At 44.8% G+C, this 23,019-nt stretch overlaps 1 protein-coding gene across 2 annotated transcripts in view; it reads left to right on the top strand.

The window, feature by feature from the left end:
- Positions 1-21,149, top strand: part of LOC138287360 (zinc finger protein 558-like) — a 79,618-nt gene extending 58,469 nt beyond the window's left edge. For both annotated transcript variants that reach the window (XM_069227730.1, XM_069227731.1), the window contains 2 exons: positions 8,210-8,320; positions 20,138-21,149. In XM_069227730.1, coding sequence (XP_069083831.1) covers positions 8,210-8,320; positions 20,138-20,817 — 791 coding nt within the window. In that variant the 3' untranslated portion in view covers positions 20,818-21,149. The remainder of the gene's footprint in view (positions 1-8,209; positions 8,321-20,137) is intronic.
- Positions 21,150-23,019: the final 1,870 nt, after the last annotated feature.

Raw genomic sequence — 23,019 nt, 5'->3', positions numbered from 1 at the left:
TTAAAAAAATAATTACAACACATATCAAATGGTGATATTGTTCTTTCTTTTACTGCAAAGGTTAGCTTTCTTGAGAGTGTCTCATAGCCATAAGTATGAATGTTGAGTATGAATCTATTCACCCCAGAGTTATGTGAGGTGTAAAATGATGCTGGCCTCAGGTTTTGCTTCTCACATTTCCTGCCCCCCGGTCCTTCACATTTTTCCCAAGATCCGTTCCAAGTTTATTTTCATGAGTTTGGAGAGTGAGTCCTTCTAAACTCGCACAGTTTATAATGCTTCTACATTGATGTGCTGCTGGGATTAAAGTGAGAGCTCGCTTCACCTAATGTTATCATGTGGCACGTGGCATCTACTTGGTGCTTGGTGTGTAGTAGCAACACATTTTCCAGAGAATCTGCAATTATATGGGTAATGCCTCTATGTGATATTTGTGTGTCTGTTGAACTGCTTCATAATCAGCAGTGAGTGTGTTTATGACTGCCTATGATGTTCATCAGTTTTTGGAACTGGCTTATAATCTGCAGTGATTGGGCTTCTGACTCCCCAGGATGTTCACCTGTATTTAGAACTTCTTTGTAGTCTGCAGTGATTGGGTTTATTCCTTTCGGAGATAATCGCCTATATTTAGAACTGCTTTATTATCAGCTGTGATATGGTTTATGCCTCTCTAGGATATTCATACACAAACTTGGAACTGGTTTATAATCAGCAGTGATTGGATTTGTGCCTTTCTGTGATATTCATGCACAAGCTTGCAGCTATCTTATAATGAGCAGTGACTGGGTTTATGCCTCTCTGGGATATCCACTCACACACTTTTATTATCAACAGTGATTGGGTTTATGCCTCCTAGAAATGTTGTCTGTACTTGGAAACTGTTTAATAATCAGCAGTGATTGGTTTTCTGACGCTCTGGGATATTCCTGTATACTTAGAAACTGTTTTATAATCAGCAGTGATTGAGTTAATACTCTCGAGGGGACACACACGCCCTCACTCTCACTCTCTTTCTCTCTCATTTCTCTTTCTTGCCCCCCCCCCATTCCCCCTTCTGTGTTTCTGTCTTTCTGCCATTATCACCTATACTTTCAACTGCTTTGTAATCAGCAGTGAAGGTGTTTGTGTCTCTCTAAGATATTCAAGCACCAACTTTGAACTGCTTTGTAATCAGCAGTGATTGGGGTTATTCCTCTCTTGGGTATTCACACACAAACTTTGAAGTGTTTTACAATCAGCAGTGAATGGGGTTATGCCTCTCGGAGATAAATGCCTGAATTTATAACAGTGTTATAATACGCAGCGATTAGGTTTCTGACTCTCTGGGATAATCCCTAATATTTCGAACTGCTTTAAGTATTCAGCAGTGAGGGGATTATGCCTCTCTGGTATACTCTTGTATACCTAAAATTGCTTTATAATTAGGGCTCCTGGTTTCATGGGATTTGTTTTTCTTTTTTTTGTTGTACATCTCTGTAGGAAGGTAGCCTCTTTCTACCCTTGTTACCCCCACTTTTGCCCTGTTTGTGAGTATATGTCAGGGTGTTTTTACTGTCTCACTGGGATCCTGCTAGCCAGGGCCCAGTGCTCATAGTGAAAACCCTATGTTGTCAGTATGTTTGATATGTGTCACTGGGATCCTGCTAGCCAGGACCCCAGTGCTCATACGTTTGTGGCCTATATGTGTTCCCTGTGTGGTGCCTAACTGTATCACTGAGGCTCTGCTAACCAGAACCTCAGTGTTTATGCTCTCTCTTTCCTTTAAAATTGTCACTGTAGGCTAGTGACTAATTTTACCAATTCTCATTGGCACACTGGAACACCCTTATAATTCCCTTGTATATGGTACCTAGGTACCCAGGTGAAGGTTAGGTGCCAAGTTACTTAGTGTGTGGGCACCCTGGCACTAGCCAAGGTGCCCCCACATTGTTCAGGGCGAATTCCCCGGACTTTGTGAGTGCGGGGACACCATTACACGTGTGCACTACATATAGGTCACTACCTATATGTAGCATCACAGTGGTAACTCCGAACATGGCCATGTAACATGTCTAGGATCATGGAATTGTCACCCCAATACCATTCTGGTATTGGGGGGACAATTCCATGCATCCCCGGGTCTCTAGCACAGAACCCGGGTACTGCCAAACTGCCTTTCCGGGTTTTCCACTGCAGCTGCTGCTGCTGCCAACCCCTCAGACAGGTTTCTTCCCCCCTGGGGTCTGGGCAGCCCAGTCCCAGGAAGGCAGAACAAAGGATTTCCTCTGAGATAGGGTGTCACACCCTCTCCCTTTGGAAATAGGTGTGAAGGGCTGGGGAGGAGTTGCCTCCCCCAGCCTCTGGAAATGCTTTGATGGGCACAGATGGTGCCCATCTCTGCATAAGGCAGTCTACACCGGTTCAGGGACCCCCTAGCCCTGCTCTGGCGCGAAACTGGACAAAGGAAAGGAGAGTGACCACTCCCCTGTCCTGCACCTCCTGCGGGGGTTCCCAGAGCTCCTCCAGTGTGTCCCAGACCTCTGCCATCTTGGATTCAGAGGTGTTGGGTCACAATGGACTGCTCTTAGTGGCCAGTGCCAGCAGATGACATCAGGGATCCCTCCTGATAGGTGCTTACCTCTTTCAGTAGCCAAGCCTCCTTTCTTGGTAGCCAAACCTCCGTTTCTGGCTATTTAGGGTCTCTCCTCTGGGCTGTTCCTCAGATAACGAATGCAAGAGCTCACCAGAGTTCCTCTGCACTTCCCTCTTCGACTCTGCCAAGGATCGACCGCTGACTGCTCCAGGACGCCTGAAAAACTGCAACAAAGTAGCAAGACGACTACCAGCAACATTGTAGCGCCTCATCCTGCCAGCTTTCTCGACTGTTTCCTGGTGGTGCATGCTCTGCACTGGAAGCCAAGAAGAAATCTCCTGTGGGTCGACAGAATCTTCCTCCTGCCAACGCAGGCACCAAACGTCTGCATCACCGGTCCTCTGGGTGCCCTCTCATCCTGACGAGCATGGTCCCTGGAACACAGGAGCTGGGTCCAAGTGTCTCCCACAGTCCAGTGGCCCTTCTGTCCAAATTTGGTGGGGGTAAGTCCTTGCCTCCCCACGCCACACAGCAAACCTGTGTACTGCGTGATTTGCAGCTGCTCCGGCTTCTGTGCACTTTTCCAGGACTTCCTTTCTGCACAGCCTAGCCTGAGTCCCCAGCACTCCGTCCTGCATTGCCCACCTCGCTGAGTTGGACTCCGATGTCGTGGGACCCTCCTTTTGTGACTCTGAGTTCACAGATCTTCTAAGTGCCTGCTCCGGTACTTCTGCGGGGGCTCTATGAGTTCCTGGTCCCCAGCAGCACCCAAAATCCTCAACCGCGACTCTTGCAGCTAGCAAGGCTTGTTTGCGGTATTTCTGCCTGGAAACACTTCTGCAACCTCCAGCACACCGTGGGACATCTTCCATGCAAAGGAGAAGTTCCTAGCCCTTTTCGTTGTTGCAGAATCTTCGGCTTCTTCCAGCCCTTTTGCACCTTCATCCGGGCTTTTGTGGGCTCCTGCCCCCCCCCCCTTCCCCCTCCCACCCAGACACTTTCGTGACTCTGGACTTGGTCCCCTTCCTTTACAGGTCCTCAGGTCCAGGAATCCGTCTTCAGTGTTTTGCTGGTGCTTGTGGTTCTTGTAGAATCCCCTATCACGACTATTCTGTCTTTCTGGGGTAGTAGGGTAACTTTACTCCTACTTTTCAGGGTCTTGGGCGTGGGGTATTTTGGACACCCTTACTGTTTTCTCACAGTCCCAGTGACCCTCTACAATCTCCCATAGGTCTGGGGTCCATTCGTGATTCGCATTGCACTTTTGGAGTATATGGTTTGTGTTGCCCCTGGACCTATGTTCACCTATTGCATCCTATTGTGATTCTACAGTGTTTGCACTACTTTTCTTACTGTTACTTACCTGTTTTTGGTTTGTGTACATATAATTTGTGTATATTACTTACCTCCTAAGTGAGGGTATCCTCTGAGATACTTTTGGCATATTGTCACTAAAATAAAGTACCTTTATTTTTAGTAACTGAGTATTGTGTTTTCTTATGATATTGTGCTATATGATATAAGTGGTATAGTAGGAGCTTTGCATGTCTCCTAGTTCAGCCTAAGCTGCTTTGCCATAGCTACCTTCTATCAGCCTAAGCTGCTAGAAACACCTCTATTCTACTAATAAGGGATAACTGGACCTGGCACAAAGTGTAAGTACCACAAGGTACCCACTATAAGCCAGGCCAGCCTCCTACAATCTCCATCAGTGTTTATCTCTAGTTTTATGTTGCTTAGCTTACAGAAAGAAGCTGCAGTATTTCCACATTTATTTAACCACCAAATGATTACTTATGTTTGACTATGCAATGGGGTTTAGCAATTTATAGTATAGTGCAGTCATCTGAAATCATTTGGATTGTAAAACAGCTTAAAAAACTGTACTGCAGTTATTTAAGCTTTTTTAGGTGCCCTGTCTATCAGTCTACACCACTGTTGATCTAGCACAGATTAAAGACAGTAGTGATAACCATCTGAAAGAAAACCTATGTCTGTAGCATGTGTGGCTGTAGATACACATGCTGTGTATAATACAGCCATCTAATTCTGGGCTCGAGCTTTGCAAGTTGTTTTTCTCCAAAGATGTCTTTTGAGTTACAAGGTCTTGGTAACTCCTCTTCTGGCGGTAGATGCGCATGTCACCGACTCCATTATTAGATTGCCTTTCTCAGCCATCGTGTTTAGACATGTTCCAGTGTGCTCCCGGTCTAGACTGGTTTGTCAGTTCCCATCACGGCCTTGTGTCTGCTGTCCTCCACTCCATTGCGAAAAGACTCTTCAACATGGTTTTTAGTGTGTGGCACCACTTCCATCCTTAGAACACATCGACAAAGTGCAGCCCTTGGGGTCACCAGATCAGAGAATGAAGACACTCCTCAAGTATCGGAACAGATGACGTGCAAGAGATTCCCCTAGTGCCATTCTAAGTATCCCTGGACTGGCCAAATTGCTGTCACCAACTCGTGCTTCTCACCAGAGTATGACAAGAGCCACTGTGACTACTGCTCAGTGTTTTGTGGTAAAAGGATTTTATGGTAGCATCAAGACCACAGGTGGATACATGGCAGGAGGGCCCATTCTTCTTCTGAGACACCAGACATTTTCAGCGAGGCCAATCCCCTGGGTGCCAAAGAAGAAGTGGGGTTGGATGAGTTGCCAGACCTCCTGGCCCACAAGCCCCTGAATACATCTACTCTGACATCTTGGAGCTAGGTGAGGAGCTTTTCTTGGGAGAGGAACAAGAGGCTCCAGAAGATGCTATAACAACCTCGTCACCTCCGGACTGTGTGTGAGGACCTCCCATCTCTCACCCTTCCTCATAAGTGGCCACACATCAAAGCTGTGCACTGCTCCTAGAAAAAGAGCAGCAGCACAGGCCATCAGGGATGCTCCGCCTCCTGACACTGAGAGTAAGCGGATTGATGCTGCGAAAAAGAGAGGGACGGTTGGTTCAACCACTCATTGGCATATCACCAACTCAGTAGGCCTCCTCTCCAGGTACGAGATAGCCCACTGGGAAGAAATGGAGGGACTCTTACTGCACCTCCCTGATCAATACCCTAAGAGGGTGGAAGAGCTGGCTAAGGAAGACAAGGCCATCTCTAATGCCACCATGAGGTGTGCTTTAGATGCACCTGATACTACTGCAAGGGAGGTGAACAGCTTGGTTATCCTGCGGCGCCAATCCTGATTCAAGGTAAGGTAGTTGCAGTGCGTACAGACTACACAACTGTTGTGCTGTACCTTCAAAACGCAAAATGCCAAAACTTCACTGACAGGATTCCATACTCCCAGTCCATGGGCAGTGCTCTGTGGATGAATTGGTAAGGGATCTTTGCCTATGCTTTTCCTCATCTTCGCTCATGCCGTTTGTGGTCAGGAGGTTGAGGCAAACATTCACCAGCCTCATCCTAGTGGCTCCAACATGGGCCAGAAACCATGGCTCTCAACCCTGCTGGACATGTCCATTGTCCCCTACGAGAAGCTCCCCCATAGGCCAGACCTTCTCATTCAAGACCAAGGCAAAGTCCGGCCTTCAGACCCCAGACACCTCAACCTAGCAATTCGGCTTCTGAGGTCCTAGAGTTTGGTTATCTTGCTCTGCTGTAGGAGTGCATAAACATTCTCAGAGAAGCCTATATGCCCACCACACGCACTTACTACACTGCAAAGTGGAAGTGTTTTGGGCACTATTGTACACCAAAATCAGTTCTCCAACTTGTACAGTGCAAGACATTACATGTCACTGCTTACATCTTCAAAGGTCTGGATTGGCTTAAACATCCATCAGGCTACATCTAGGTGCTGTTGCTGCATATATGCAGAGCAGGAAACCGTCTTCCATCTTCAAAATCCCTGTTATTCAAGCGTTCATGGAGGGCCTTAATCATATAATTCCATCGAGGGTGCTACGTGCTGTGGCTTGGAACCTTAATAATCTCTAGACTCATGGGACTCCCTTTTGAGCCACTGCATAGATGCCTCATGCAGTTCCTCTCTTGGAAGATTGCCTTCCTTATAACTATCACATCACTTAGGTGCATCAGTGAGTTGCAGGCCCTCATTCTTCAAGAACCTTTTTTCCCAACTCCATAAAGATAAAGTGCTTCTTATAACCAATCTTAGGTGTTGGCCCAAAGTGGTCTCCCCTTTCCACCTCAACCAGTCTATAGAGCACCCAGTTTTTTTCCCCTCAACCTGACTCTGTAGCTGAAAGGGCATTCGACACACTTGACGTTAGTTGTGCTCTTTTGACTTATATAGACAAGATCAAAACCTTCAGCAAAAACACAACAGCTGTTTGTATGTTTTTTTTCCAGCCTCTTAAAGGTCATCCCATTTCAGAGGCAGTGATTAGCAGGTGAATTGTCAAATGCATCTAGACCTGCTATGCCAAAGCTAAAAGAGCCTTCCCTTCCCTCTCTTGGCCACACTCCAGTCCCAAACAGGGAGCTACTATGGTGTTCTTGAGTAGTATACCCATAGCTGATCTTTGTAGAACTGCTACATGGCCCACTCCACACACATTTATAAAACACTTATGTGGTTGTCCAGGCAAGAGAGCAGCCCAGAGCTGGTCAAACTGTCCTCAGGACTTTGTTTCTGACTTTTGCACCATCCACTGGCTAGCCATGTCGTAAGAGAGTACTCCTTTACAGTCTTTGCACAGCATGTGTATCTACAACCACACATACTATGAATAAAATAGGTTACTTACCCTGTAAGCTTCTACTCAGTGCATGAAGTGCTGTAGATTCACATGCTCCCGCCCTCCTCCCAGAAGCCAGTGGTTGTTTCAGTAATCTTTTACTTTTAAAATCTTTCTTTTTTACTTGCATGGTCACTTACTCATTACTTACTCTCACCTGCTGGGCGAGAATAATCTAGCAATGAATTGGTGACATGTTGGTGAGTGGCGCATCTATTGCCAGAGGAGAGGAGTTATAGAGACCTCGTGACTTGAAAGATTTCATTGAAGAAAAACAATGTGCAACGTCTGACCCCAAAAATAGATGGCAGGAGTAGGCACAGCATGTGAATCTACAGCACTACATGCAACAAACGGATGCTTAGAGGGTTCTTTTCTGTATTTTTCCGTATTTAAAAATAAATGCAGACAGGAAAATAGATGTTTTTCTGTCTGTATTTATCCTGAAAAATGAGTACAAATTGAAAGCTGGGAGCCTGAAGTATAATCAGCAGTGATTGGTTTTATGCCTCTCTGGGATATTCACATATACCTGTACTCTATTCAGCAGTAAGAGAGTCTATGGCTGTGATTCTTTCTCTCTCTCTTTCTCGCTCTCTCCCTCTCTCTCTATCGCTCCCTCTCTCTCCTTTCTCTCCTAATTTATAACCAGCAGCCATAGTGTATATCCTTTTCTGAGACCTTCAGTTAGATGTAGAACCACCTTCTTGTCTGCAATCAGCAGTGATAATGTTGGTGTCTCTCTGGCTTATTTACACTTACACAGAACTATTTTAACATCAAGATGGCTAAAGTTTACATTTACCTACTCTTAGAACCATTCTAGAACCAGCACATGGAAGGGGTTTTGTCCCATGATGAGCAGTGATAGTGTTTATGCCTAACCGGAATTCTTGCCTACACTTAGAATTGTTTTCTCATTTCAGAGCTTGGAGTCGTGACTGGAGGTTCACCGGACGGTATTAATGCTGACGGAGAGACTCGCTCCACTGCTATCCAGGCCTATCGGACAAGAGAGAGCTGGAGCAGTCTTTCAGGTGCAGACATCGTGCTGTTTAGTATTGCATCAATATTCTGTGCAGAGGAGACTTTAAAAGTGCTTTGACTCTAGTCTACTGAACAACAACCAAGGTGTTCAATTGAACTACCCTTCTTAGTTCATACTTTTTTAAGGTGCCCGTGACTGGTTTTGATTCTCATACGTCAGAGTTAGGAACAACCCGCTTGTTAGTACCAGTGCTACTATTTCTTGTAACAATGTACAAGAGCTTTAGCTAAGCCACAAAGGAAGCTAGGGGCAAGCTTATAATTCCAACAGATAGCAGATAGGTTTACAATTGTCTGGATACCTCATACAGGAAGAACTGGAGACATTTTCCAGTCTCCTAGATGAGACATCAGTGGTTTGTGCAGAAGTGTTGCGTATGCACCTTAATAGTTCAGAGTACTGCAACTGTTAAAGAAATCAGTGATTAATCTGGTTCTGTTAAAAATCAGACATTAAAACTCTTTATGATCTGCTTAGGTTGTATACTAGATCGAGGTGTCTGGTGTTGGTATGCGAATGCCAGAGCTATCCCAGATTTTAAGATAATCATGAGGATAGCCAGGAAATCTTGCATGGATTCAGCTCTCGCAGATCAATATTGTACATCCCTCCTTTTAGCTACAGGTGCCCTGTCCCCTCTACAGAGAGAGGTGTTTGGAGTGAGGATTTCCTGCTTTGTCCATCCATACATGGATACTTCTACAGAAGGGTTGTACATGATAACAATGTTATTTTATTTGCTTACACCTGTTTAGTAAGTTTTGACCATTCTTAAACGTAACTGAGGAGTCCAGTGACTTCTCACATGTGAGCCTTAAACATAACTTACTTTTTAACTGCGTGCTTTTTTCAGTGAAGACATACATACCCACAAAACTGTAATCCTTTCACAATAGCAGCGCTCACTCCAAGTTGCTCAGAAAGTTCATTTATTAGTGTTCATCCATTATCCAGATTGCTGATGCATTTGACAATAGATCCTTGATGACAGACAACATTGGCAAACCAGTATGGGCCTGATTTAGATCTCAGCAGATGGAATACTTCGTCACAAATGTGACAAATATCCCGTTCGCCCTATTACGATCCCCATAGGATAAAACGTGATTAAAATACGGCAGCCAGGACATCTGTCACGTTTGTGACAGAGTATTCCCCTCAACCAAGATCTGACTCGGGCCTTATGTCACCATGTATAGTCACACCAGTGTAAAACATTGAAAACAGACTGTGTGACCATCACGCTAGCAAACAGGGCACCATCTTGGAGTGTCCCTGATTCACAGCACCAAATTATTTCTCTACATCTGGCAGTGATTAGCATTAATAACCCCATACATTTCCACTGCATAATGAGTTGGTTTAAAAGGAGGGCTGCTATCAAATCAGTCAATTCATATGATATAGCTGTCTTGTTGAATACAATTATTACTCATATCATGCCCCAATGGGACAAGACTACTGCAATTCTTGTAGGCAAAACTTTTGTTAATCACATCTCAATGGGTCAGAAAGAAAAACAGATTCAAAGCCAGTCCATACTGCTTGCGTAATAACACATATATGTGTGTGTCTGCAAAGCACAAGGAGCCCAACACCCTATCAGGGCAGGTTCAGAGTTACAGGAACGGAGAATCCAGTTAATAAGCTTCAAAAGAATCCACTGAAGCACGGTGTCTGAATCACTATGCGCTTTTGTTCATATATACAAAACAGACAAAGGTTACAGGGACATTATAGTTAGGTTCTGAATTTATTTGCATAAAACCATAGAAATTCAGTAGTAATAGTTATTGTTAGCTCAAGAAACGATAATTCGTGCCCTTAAGGTAACTAAGAACTAAGATAACTGGCGCCCTCGCCTTGCACAGTTTTGTCCTCAATAATTTTACTGCAAATATTACAGTGATATTTTCAATTATGTTATCAAAGATGTTATGAGTGGTCTAATATCTGGGGTAATTAGCATTGCATGGTGAAGGCGCAAGTTATAGTTACCTTAGGGCATGAGTTATAGTTAATTGAGTTAACTATAAGTGCTGAATTTCTATGGTTTTGTGTGAGTATATTCAGAACCTAACTGTAACCTCCTTGTATTTTTTTTAATTCTATTTCCTAACTATAACATCCCTGTAACCTAATTTCTTTGTGTTAATCCATCCATTGCCGCAGCATTGCTGGTCCCCGTAAGCACCAAATCCATGCGAGTGCCTCTGAGTGAGTGAGTCTCTGAGTGGGCCTCTTTGTGGATGTGTGAGTCTGGGAGTGGGCCTCTTTGTGGATGTGTGAGTCTGGGAGTGGGCCTCTTTGTGGATGTGTGAGTCTGGGAGTGGGCCTCTTTGTGGATGTGTGAGTCTGGGAGTGGGCCTCTTTGTGGATGTGTGAGTCTGGGAGTGGGCCTCTTTGTGGATGTGTGAGTCTGGGAGTGGGCCTCTTTGTGGATGTGTGAGTCTGGGAGTGGGCCTCTTTGTGGATGTGTGAGTCTGGGAGTGGGCCTCTTTGTGGATGTGTGAGTCTGGGAGTGGGCCTCTTTGTGGATGTGTGAGTCTGGGAGTGGGTTTGCAAGCGCGTGTGTGAGTGGGTGTGTGAGTAGGTATAAGAGTGTGAGTGGGATTCTGGGTGCGTGAGTGTTTGACTGTGACTCTGAGTGGGTGCATGAGTGCCTAAGTGGGTGTGAGTGTCTCTGAATGGGCCTGAGGATCTATGAGTGGATGAAGTCTCTGAGAGGGTAATTGGGTGTGTGAGTGTTTGAGACAGTCTGTGAGAGGGTGTTTGAGTGTCTTGAAGGGTTCTGTGAGTCGGTGTAAGAGTGTGAGTGAGTCTCTGAGTGGGTGTTTGAGTATCTGTATGGGTATGTGAGTGGGCACATCAGTGTCTGAGTGGGTCTGTGAGTGGGTGCATGAGTGCTTGAGTTTGTCTGTGAGTGGGTCTTTGAGTAGGTGCATGAGTGGCTCTGTGAGTGGGAGTGAGTATCTGAATGGGCATGTGACTGGGTATGACAATGTCTGAGTGGTTCTGTGAGTGGATTCATACGTGTCTGAGTGGTTATGTGAGTGGGTGTGTCAGTCTGTGAGTGGCCCTGTGAGGGGATGTGTGAGGCTCCGAGTATGTCTGCAACTGTGTGTGAGTCTCAGAGTGGGTCTGTGAGTGGGTGTGTAAGTGTCTGAGTGGCACTGTGAGTGGGTCTGTGAGTGAGTGCATTAGTGTCTGAGTGAGTGTCCAAATAATTTTTCCCCGCCGATTTTAGCGAATGCATCGCAACATTCCACTGGGGCCACGCTTAGCATCACACCATCTTCACACATGGGAATAAAAACGTTTTTTTTTACGTCTTTTACACATACGGGGTCTCTCAAACACCCATATATTCCAGCCCTGACCCCTTTTACCACTTTTCATGTTTTTTTTTTTTATTCCCAGGGATGGTATCCTGTTAGTTAAAATGGCCGCTGCAACTTTCTGCTCAAGCATCAAGTTGGCTTGCACATTTGCAATTCGTCGTAAATTATTTGCAGACCTAGGTATACAAATATGTATGTCCTTTAAAATCTTAAACTACTGAACAGATTTACACCAAATAACAAAAAGCGTGCTTTCTGGACCAACTCCAATATAAGACACACCTGAGAAATTTTTTCTCTCTTTGGTGAGTTACCAATTCCTTTTTAGGCATCGGATTCGACTGACAATTTGGGCCTAACTCAAAAATACACTTTATAGTATTTTTGTAGTACTACAGTAGAATTATGAAACTCATTACAAATTGTTGTTCCCAAACTGTACTTTTGTAGCTACTTACAGTTTTGAGTAAGTCCCACCTCCAGTATTTCTTATGGGAGGATGTTGAAGTACCAATGGTTGGATATGTGTAGTGCTGCACTTTCTACAAAAGGGTGAATTCCTACAAAAGTGCAGTCTATGTGTAGTGCTGGACTTTCCACAAAAGGGTAAGTTACTAAAATTTACTCAAAGGTGTAAACTTACTCACAAGTTACCTTTACGAATTAGGCTGTATATGTCTGCCTCTCTGATCAGAGCAGACTGTTGAGTTTTATGGAGTGATTAAAAATCAAAGTAGAAGCAAAGCCAAACACTAAAATGAGCGTCAGGCTTTGTTTGGAAGACAGGGTGTTAGGCGAAGGCACAGCAGGGTTTGGCAGCCTGTTCAGGTTGAGCTTTGCTTGTCTGAGTAGTTAATTCTGTCTGGACATTAGGAGGCAGCAATGTTTTGCTATATGTGGCCTATTTGGGTGTCTCATTGTGTTTTTGTGTTACAAGGTGGCAGTGGTTCTCTCTGAGTATCCTGGCTGGATGGCTCCTTCAGTCTGCATGTTACAAGGTGGCAGTGGCTTCCTCTGAGTGGACTGTCTGGATGGTTTGTTCTGCAGGTCTGCACCTTAGATGGCAGCAGTGGTTCTCTCGGAGTATCCTGGCTGATGGCTCCTTCAGTCTGCATGTTACAAGGAGGCAGTGGCTCAAACTGGGAGGTTCATTCTGTGGGTCTGCTTGTTACATGGTGGCATTGGTTGTCTCAAGGTAGCTTGTTCTGCCTATATCTTACAAGATGGCACTGGTCCTCTCTAGGTGTCCTATCTTGATACCTAGTTCCGCGGGTCTGTACGTGTTAGAAGATATCAAAAGCTCTTTCTGGATGGCTGCCTAAGTGGCATTTTCTCCAGTATTGGATCTTTCATAGATTCACATGCTTGAATCATCCCCGTCGTCGAGGTGGGAGCCTCACGGTAAACTTAAATATATAAAAAGCAGTAAGTCAGTAAAAGTAAAACCAGTAGGCCCTAGTAGGCCTCATAGGGTATTTTACAGTCTATCCACTTTGTTTTGTGAAAAGACCCAAACTTGAGTATCAACCAATCAGGATTCAGCCCCTCCCAAACACTCCCAACAGAGGCTGAATTCCCTCAGATTTTCTACCGCACGTCGTGTGAAGGGAGTCTCCCTGAGCTCTGCTCAGTTTTTTTCCTATTTTCTGACTGAAGATTGTTTTTTCTCTCAGGAAACTAGTTACAACTTTACTATGTCTGAAAAGGCAAAGAAGGGTCTGTTCAGAGACTGTGACAACTGTGGGAAGAAGAGACTACATATTGATGACCCCCACAAGAAGTGTATTTACTGCCTTCATCCAGACCATAAGGTGAGAGACTGCAAAATCTGTCGCACCTTTAGTCAAAAAACCCTCAAAGACCGAGAGGGTAGACTTCTCTTATGGCTGCAAAAACAGAAAGCCTTAGAGCATCCTTCATCAGACAGCGAAGAGTCACCACAAACTTCTCGCCCTCAGAAAAGAACAGGTGAGAGAGATAGAGGTGCGGATGAACCACCAAGAAAAATGCACAAAAAGACAAAACAAGTCTTAACTGAAGAGGCAGTTAAACATGGAACAAAAAAGGTTCATTCAGAACCTACTACGCCGTTACACCGGAAAAGCACCTCAAAGAAACCATCCCTGTCTCTGTCACCACAAAAAGAGCCAGAAAAACTCTTGTCGGTGAAAAAACAACCGTCGACGACCGCCCCGTCGACGACAGTGTCGACGGTAACAGCGACCACGGTATCGTCGACGTTCACAACACCATCCTCACCAATGATTATGACATCATCGCCGTTGTCATCGACGACGATTATTACTGCAAAAATCTTCAAAAGAGCTTCGTCGGCAACCACAGCGTCGACAGCGGAGGCCTCCTGGGTTCACAAATCATCCAGGGCACTCCCATCTACGCAAGATACGTCGGCGAAGCGACCGTCGTCGGTAAAATACCCGTCGACGAAGGGACCGTCGACTAAGGACCCATTGACAAAGACGCAGTAATGGACGGAAGCGTCGACGAGAGACCCGTCGACGACAGTACCGTCGACGACAGTACCGTCGACGAGGGAATCGTCGACGAGGGAACCGTCGACGAGGGAACCGTCGACGATGGAACCGACGATCACCACAGCATTAACAGTTTACAAACCTTTGGACATTTCACCAGATCATTCCTCATACCATCATGAGGACTCCACCAGATTCTTACCCCTTTCCCTTATTAATATAGGGGACAAGCCATCTGACATTTTGCCGATACATACATCACCAAGTAAAGTGCTGCCATACCCACCGCAACATCTTTTAGACGATGATGATGATGAGGATCAAGGAATGTTTGGGGCAGCTAGTAGCCCGACTAAATGTCAAATGTCAAGAGTTTGATGAAGAAGAGGATCAACATTACCAGCATAGTTATGCTTCAACATCTTATCCACAGGCAAACCAACCATCGCCACTAGCTATGCCTAGCACATTAGTGACAGATTTACAACATATGTTGAAGGACTACTATAAAAGGTTCCCACCGTCAACTCAGTCCACGCCACCTAGACCTCAGAGTTACCAGCAAGCTCAAACTACTAATGTTTACGAAAAGCCACAGGCTAGTCGACCTGTAACTAGCCAAGCTCCGGAAGCTTACCTCTCGTCGGACGACGAAAGGGAAGAGGGCGAGCTAGCAGATTCAGCGGCTAGTGAATGGGACGATTATCTCGTTCCCACACCATCTCCACCTCCAGCAGCTCCAGTGGATTCTCCTCCAGAAGACATAGGAGGTTTCCATAATATCATAGAGAGAGCGGCGAAACGTTTTGGCCTGGCAATTGTTTCCCATGAAACTGAGTGTTTTTGTATGACTTTAAAGAGCCATCAAAGAGATCTGTAAGAGCCATACCGATTGTGGATTTCTTATGGCAGGAGGGTTTGAAGGCAATGAAAAACCCGGCAACAGTGCCTTCACAAATGCCAAGGCTAGAGAAAAAATACAAGGCCCCAGATGATTCTCCGGCCTGTTTAGTCTCACAGCCGAAACCTGACTCGGTTATATCACAGGCGGCTCAACGACGATCCAAAAACCCCTCTACGCCTATTGCGTCTTCCCCAGACAAAGAGGGAAGGAGACTAGACAATATCGGTAATAAATTCTCCTCGGTTGCTGCAGTAACGGTCAAGGCGGCCAATTCCCTCGCCATCCTGGGAAGGTACGATCGCCAGATGTGGGCAGACATGTCCGCTTTTGTAGATTCACTGCCAGAAGATCTCAAGGTGGAAGCTAAAAAGGTCTTGCAGGAGGGAGAAAGGGTCTCCGCAGAGATAATAGACAGTGCAATAGATATTTCCCTCAGTGGCTTTCGACAATTAGCTGGAGCAGCAGTCCTGCGCAGACAAGGGTGGCTTAAAGCTACTTCATTCAGACCAGAAGTCCAGACTCGTGTTCTCGACATGCCCTTCGATGGAGAGAGTTTGTTTGGCAAACATGTCGACGACATGCTGCAGGCTATCAAGACGGATACCGATACAGCAAAATCCCTAGGTACCCTGCAGTATAAAAAACTACCTTTTCGTGGAGCAAGGGGTAGAGGTAATTACTCCTTTCGAGGTGGATACCAACAATACAGGTCACAATATCCATCTTCCTCCACAGGACCAGGACATCAGCACCATCAACAACAGCAGCATTATCGATTACCACCAGCCGCAGCTTACAAACATCCGGCTAGAGGAAGAGGAGCTGCCCGAGGAAGAGATACAGGCAGAAAGCAATGACCAGCGGATAATCTCAACACCTCCCCAATCAATATTGAAGGTCGGAGGTCGCATCAATTCTTATTTCCCCAAGTGGAAGGCTATAACATCGGACAGATGGGTACTAGATGTAGTGACCAGAGGTCATACTCTGGAATTCATGCAAACACCACCGAGTGTCCCTCCATCGGGTACACCGCCTCCGAGGTTGAACCAACTTCTCAGGGAAGTAAGAATAATGCTAACAAAAGGAGCAATAGAACCAGTCCCTTTATCTCAAAAGAACAAAGGATTCTACTCCCGGTTTTTCCTTCTAAAGAAACCCTCAGGAGACTGGCGCCCCATCCTGGACTTGAGAGCACTAAACAAGTTTCTAAAGAAACAATCGTTCAGGATGGTAACGTTGCAGGATGTCCTGCGTCTCTTAAACACGGGAGATTGGATGGCATCCCTAGACCTCCAGGATGCTTATTTTCATATCCCCATATATCGCAAACATCGCAAATTTTTAAGGTTCAGGGTAGGAAGTATGCACCTCCAATTCCGGGTTCTACCATTCGGTCTCAAATCAGCCCCCAGAATCTTCACAAAAATGTTAGCTCCAGTAGCAGCACATCTTCGCCAGTCAGGTATCCAGGTCTTCCCTTACCTGGACGACTGGCTTATAAAGGCACCCTCAAAATTCCAAGTAACAAATCATATTTCCTATTGCCTTCAATTGTTACACAGCCTGGGGTTTGTAGTCAACTACCAGAAATCTCAGATATACCCCAAACAAGCATTGAGTTTCTTGGGAGCAATTTTGGACACAGTACGCAGCAAAGCGTACCCATCACACGAGAGGAAACAAAAGTTAACCTCTTTGGCAGACAACCTATCCAGAAAAAAGTTCGTTTCAGTCCGCATCTACAAATCATTGCTCGGAATGATATAATCGTGCATTCCGCTAGTCCCAGATTGCAGGCTCCATATGCGACCCCTGCAAGAGCAATTGGACATACAATGGACACAGGTCCACGGCTCCTTCGAAGACAAGATTCGCATAACGCCTCTAATGAAGAACACTATGAGGTGGTGGGCGACTCCAACCAATTTCTCAAAAGGGCTGTCTTTTCTTCTTCAAACACCAAGTTACATAGTAACAACGGATGCCTCTCTCGAAGGATGGGGTGCACACTGCCAGGACCTGCAAATCAGCGGAATCTGGAATCAGCAAGAGAGCCAGCTCCACATCAATTATCTAGAACTCAAAGCAATACACTTAGCTCTAAAAGCTTTCTTGCCAAAGATACAATGTTCAAGCGTCTTAATCCGGACGGACAACATGACCAGCATGTTTTATCTAAACAAGCAAGGAGGCACAAGATCCCTACAACTCTCGCAGCTAGCCCAACAAATTTGGACATGGGCCATCAAACACAATATTTCACTAAAAGCGGAGCATGTGCCAGGACAGATCAATGTTCTAGCAGACACCCTGAGCAGGACAGTGATTCCTTATCACGAGTGGGAGCTAGACCAGAAAACTCTCAATGGCCTGTTTCTATTATGGGGCAAACCAAACTTAGACCTATTTGCCACTCTCGAGAACAAGAAATGCCAGTTCTACGCAAGTTGGCTTCCCCAAAAAGATTCGTGGGGGAATGCGTTTTCGATGAGATGGTCAGGAGTTTATGCCTACGCTTTTCCTCCGATCCCGCTCATTCCGAGAGTCATCAGAAAAATGAAGACGGAGGGGTGTCGACTTCTACTCATAGCTCCCAGATGGCCCAGACAAATATGGTATACGGAGCTCCTCATGCTCTCCGAACGACCACATCTACCACTCAGACAGAGTCCGACTCTTTTAACGATGCACCAGGGACAAGTCACACACCCACATCCGTCGTCTCTTCATTTGTCGGCTTGGCTCCTGAACACAATGAATACTTAAATCTCAAAATTTCCCCAGAGTGTAGAGACATCTTAGCAAAAGCTAGAGCTGACACTACCAACAAAACCTATAGACTTAAATGGAAACGGTTTTGTGTTTGGTGTGCAGCGGAAAATATACATCCTTTATTTCTACTCCGGAACAGATACTTCCATATCTCCTGCTCCTGGCAAAATCAGGACTTGCATATTCTTCCATACGGGTACATCTGGCAGCAATTTCCAGATACCGCAGATCACCAGACAGACTCTCTTTGTGTTCCACAAGAATTGTCAAACAATTTATGAAGGGCCTTTTTCGGGTCTTCCCGCCAATTAGGAAACCTCCGCCTCTATGGTCATTGAATGTTGTGTTGATGCAGCTCATGAAAGCTCCTTTTGAGCCGATCCACAAAGCTGACCTAAAATTCCTCGCATGGAAAACAGCGTTACTGTTAGCTCTTACTTCGGCAAAAAGAGTCAGTGACATTCAGGCGTTCACTATCAAACAGCCGTTCCTCCAGTTTACAAACTCAGGTGTCATCCTGCGGACAAATCCTAAATTCATTCCGAAAGTTCCCTCAACATTTCATTTAAATGAACCAGTCATCTTAAAAACCTTTTTTCCAAATCCGCAAACAGTGGCGGAAAAAACATTACATTCTCTCGATATTAAAAGATGTTTAAAGTTTTATCTACAGAAAACTCAGGCCATCCGCCAGTCGGATCAATTATTTGTAGCATTCGGCGGAACAAAGAAGGGACACGCGGTGTCCAAACAGACTTTAGCAAGATGGATTGGCCTGGCGATTCAATTCTGCCATTCAAAAGCAGGAAAGCCGCTCCACACCAGGGTGAGAGCCCACTCTACAAGATCGGTAGCCACTTCAGCTGCACTCTTTGCATGTGTACCACTACATAGCATCTGTAGAGCAGCGACATGGTCCCGCCAACACACATTTACAAGACATTACTGTCTAGAGGAGACTAACCAGGTCGATACAGCAGTGGGACAAGCAGTGCTGAGGCATCTATTTCGTTAAGGTGAGCCTCTTACACATCCCACCACCACACTCGAGGTATGGTCATTAATGGTTCATTTTCTTATACTGTTTAACGTGTCGTATTCTCCACAATAATAGCATAAATTGTGTCAGGATTTCTTGCCACACACCTTTTATTGCTCTTATATTCGGATGTTTATGAATATAAATATAATTATATGTAAGTGCATATTTAAAACTGAACTAATGTGAATCACATCACGTATAGAATTACGATGGAATTACAGTCAATGTAATTCAGTAAGTAAGAAAACATTACTGCTCGTTACTCTGATTCAAGCATGTGAATCTATGAAAGATCCAATACTGGAGAAGAAAATTAGTTACTTATCTGTAACTGCAGTTCTCCAGTATTGGTATCTTTCATAGATTCACATGCGACCCACCCTCCTCCCCTCAGAGGCTCCCCTATTATACAGATATTAAACTTCACACTCCTACTAGAAAATCTGAGGGAATTCAGCCTCTGTTGGGAGTGTTTGGGAGGGGCTGAATCCTGATTGGTTGATACTCAAGTTTGGGTCTTTTCACAAAACAAAGTGGATAGACTGTAAAATACCCTATGAGGCCTACTAGGGCCTACTGGTTTTACTTTTACTGACTTACTGCTTTTTATATATTTAAGTTTACCGTGAGGCTCCCACCTCGACGACGGGGATGATTCAAGCATGTGAATCTATGAAAGATACCAATACTGGAGAACTGCAGTTACAGGTAAGTAACTAATTTTCTTCTCTCTCCATGTGACAAGATGGTAGTGTCTCTCTCTGGGCGGTCTGTCTTTGTGGTTCATTCTGCATGTCCGCACATGTAAAAAGGTGGTGATGGTTCCCTCCAAGTAGCCTGTCTGGGAAGTTTGTTCTTTCTGCACATTTTAGGCTGTAGCGGTTGTTCACTTGGTGGCCTTTGTGGGTGGCTACATTGGGGGCTGAACTCATCAATTTCTCAGCTTCTTTTCACAGTCTGTGGCTGCCGTCAGACAAGCAATGCCCTCCCCCAGGTGAGATGCTATTATTGTCTCAATGTAAAGGATGCCTAATGTCTTCACTGCTTACCCTCACAACACTCGTTGGGTGGTCGGTCAGTCATTCGTGATTCCACCACATGGTATCCACAGTTCAGCCAGGAAGTGCTTCACTGTGTGCTCAGAGCTTGCTCTCTTCTTGTCTTTTGATGCACTCCTGATTTGGAAATATTATTATTATTAACTGTTTCACTTCTAGAGAGCTAACATTCATTTATTTCAATCCTACAGGAAATGGATCGATGAAGAGGAACATGAGTAATTCTTTTAAATATCATGAAAAACCAACAATTTTCAAATCTCTGGCACAAAAGAGAAAAGTAAACATGGCCCAGAGTGTTTATGAGAAAACACATTCTAATAGCCAGATGCCACCAGCAAGTAGTCAAGAACAGAGAGGAGAGAAAAGTGCAGAATGGCAAAGAGTTTGCATTGCTCTACAGAAGTCAACATCCTGCGAATGGAGATTAAACAAGAGCTGTGAGAGTACAGTGAAAAACAGCAGCATTCTCTGTGAATCAACCACACAGCAGAGCAGCAAACCATACATGCATGCGGATAGTGGGCAAACCAGCCAGAAGACCAGCTATAGTCAGTATCATCAAGCACACAATGTAAAAGGAAGATATGCATGTACTGAATGTGGCAAAAGCTTTGGTGCAATGTCAAATTTGCTCATACACCGGAGAATACATACAGGAGAGAGACCTTATCATTGTACTGTGTGTGGAAAAAGCTTCAATCAAATCGGAGCCTTCCATAGGCACCAAAAAATGCACACAGGAGAAAGACTGCATCGGTGCACTGTGTGCGGAAAAGGATTCAATCGAAAGGACCATCTGCAGGTCCACCAGAAAATACATTCAAAAATGGGAAACGACTGTGAGTTCCATCTAGTGGAGATTATGTAAATACCAGAGAATCGGCCATGAGCTGCTCAGAGAGCACATGTAGTTGTTATCACCCTTTCACCAATGCATAAAAAGAGAATTATGAGAGACACTCATATAGAATTAAAGACAACTACACTTATATGGCTCAGAAGAAGGCATGTTATAGCGTGATCGTCAAGTCCTCCCCATAAAGAGGGAGAGGAATATGGATGGCCGCTGGTGATTGCAGCATCTGGCCAAAACCTTGAAACTTGTAAATTGTTCTAGATTTGTTGTGGCACATTAAGTTGATTTTATGACTGAACCTAGAAACAGACTGGTTATGGATCAAATAAAGAAGCTAAGTTTGACACAGTGTTAACAAGAACTAGGTATTAGCTAGGCAATCAGTGTATTTAACTAACCAGTCACAACCACTCATCATGTGTACAAGAGCAGGGGCTTGCCCAGACTGCCCCCGGCACTAGCTCTCCTTCTAAGTGATATCTACTCATTATCGTCTGACTCAGTCACTCCAAGGCACACAGTGAACGCACCCCATCCTATTTCAGACACTGAGTGAGCACAGCATGCAATACCAAGCATACAATACCATTCATTCCATCTTCTGTGAGTATCCACCTCGTAAGCATGAACCTTACACTATTGTGTCATCGATCATCTCACGAGGCACGGCTGAAGTTGCAGTTTATTGAAGACTGACCATGGTTGTTAGAAATGTGGTCTCTAGTTGGCAGTAGGTTTGCACCCTGTCCAAGTAGGGACCCTCACTCTTGTCAGGATAAGGGAGATACCCAGTTCAGATAACCCCTGCTCACCCCCTTGGTAGCTTGGCATGAGCAGTCAGGCTTATCTCAGAAGCAGTGTAAAGCATTTGCACATAACATACAGTAACACAGTGAAAACACTACAAAAGCACACCACACCTATTTTAGAAAAATAGCCAATATTTATCTGCATAAAACAAGACCAAAACGAGAAAAATCCAACATACAATAGTAAAGATATGAACTTTGCAAGAATTAACTTATAAATACAGTTCCTTGAAGTTGATAGCTCTGTCTGGGGCTATCACGGCATCGTGAACAACAAATCCAACAGTTCAAGCCGGCTGCTACGTCGCAGGCCAGCTATGGTGTTGCGAAGACCCGCAAAACAGTAACTTATAAATGCAGGGCGTTGTGCTCCTTGCAATGAGATCCGGAGTGCGGCTTCGCAGGTGTCAGTTTAAAGGCATCCCCCATGTTAATCTATGAGAGGGATAGGCCTTGCAACAGTGAAAAACGAATTTGCCAGTATCTCATTGTTAGGACATGTAAAACACATCAGTACATGTCCCACCTTTAACATACACTGCACCCTGCCATGGGGCTACTTAGGGCCTAGGGTGCCTTACATTTATTAAAAGGGAAGGTTCGGGCCAGGTTGAATCAGTAGTTTAAAACTGCAGACTGACACTACAGTGGCAGGTCTGAGATATGTTCACAGGGCTACTCATGAGGGTGGCATAATCAGTGTTGCATGCCCACTAGTACCATTTGATTTATAGTCCTGGCACCTCTGGTGCACTTTACTAGGGACTTACCAGTGAATCAGATATGCCAATCATAGATAAACCAATCACCAATACAATGTACATAGGGAGCACTTGCGCTTTAACACTGATCAGCAGTGGTAAGGTGCAGAGACAATAAACCAGCAAAAACAAATGAAAAAAAATAGGAGGAAGAAGGTGAAACATTTGGGGATAACCCTTCAAAAAGGGCCGTTTCCAACAATGGTCATCACAGAGAAAAGTTGCAACAGTGTACAGAGTCTTTGATTCAGATAACCATAGTCAAGAACTAGTGTCAGGGACACCAAAGAACTCACAAATACAAAATTCAAACCATCCAGGCATCCACCTTACACAAGCGCCACTGGCTAAACTTAAAAAACCATCATCACTTGTAGATTGTTTTTGGGTTTTAATGCCTTAGCCAAACTGTCACTCTAAACATCACACAATATTTTATATTTGTCATCCATGTTTTACAACTAGTCATAAAATGATGACGAGGGGAGTGAAAGATCGCAGTTGGTGTTACCTTCCATTGCTGTTTGGAAGCTGGATTTGAAATCTTATAGGTTGACGGAGTCCAGTGACCTACTGCATAGAGATGCCAGGGACACAATCTTCCCCAAATTGGAAGGTGATCTTTATTCAATGGGCCTATAGTT

This window comes from Pleurodeles waltl, chromosome 4_1 (genome assembly GCF_031143425.1).
Source record: "Pleurodeles waltl isolate 20211129_DDA chromosome 4_1, aPleWal1.hap1.20221129, whole genome shotgun sequence".
NCBI classification, from domain to species: domain Eukaryota; kingdom Metazoa; phylum Chordata; class Amphibia; order Caudata; family Salamandridae; genus Pleurodeles; species Pleurodeles waltl.
This window is presented reverse-complemented; position numbering and strand designations above follow the sequence as displayed.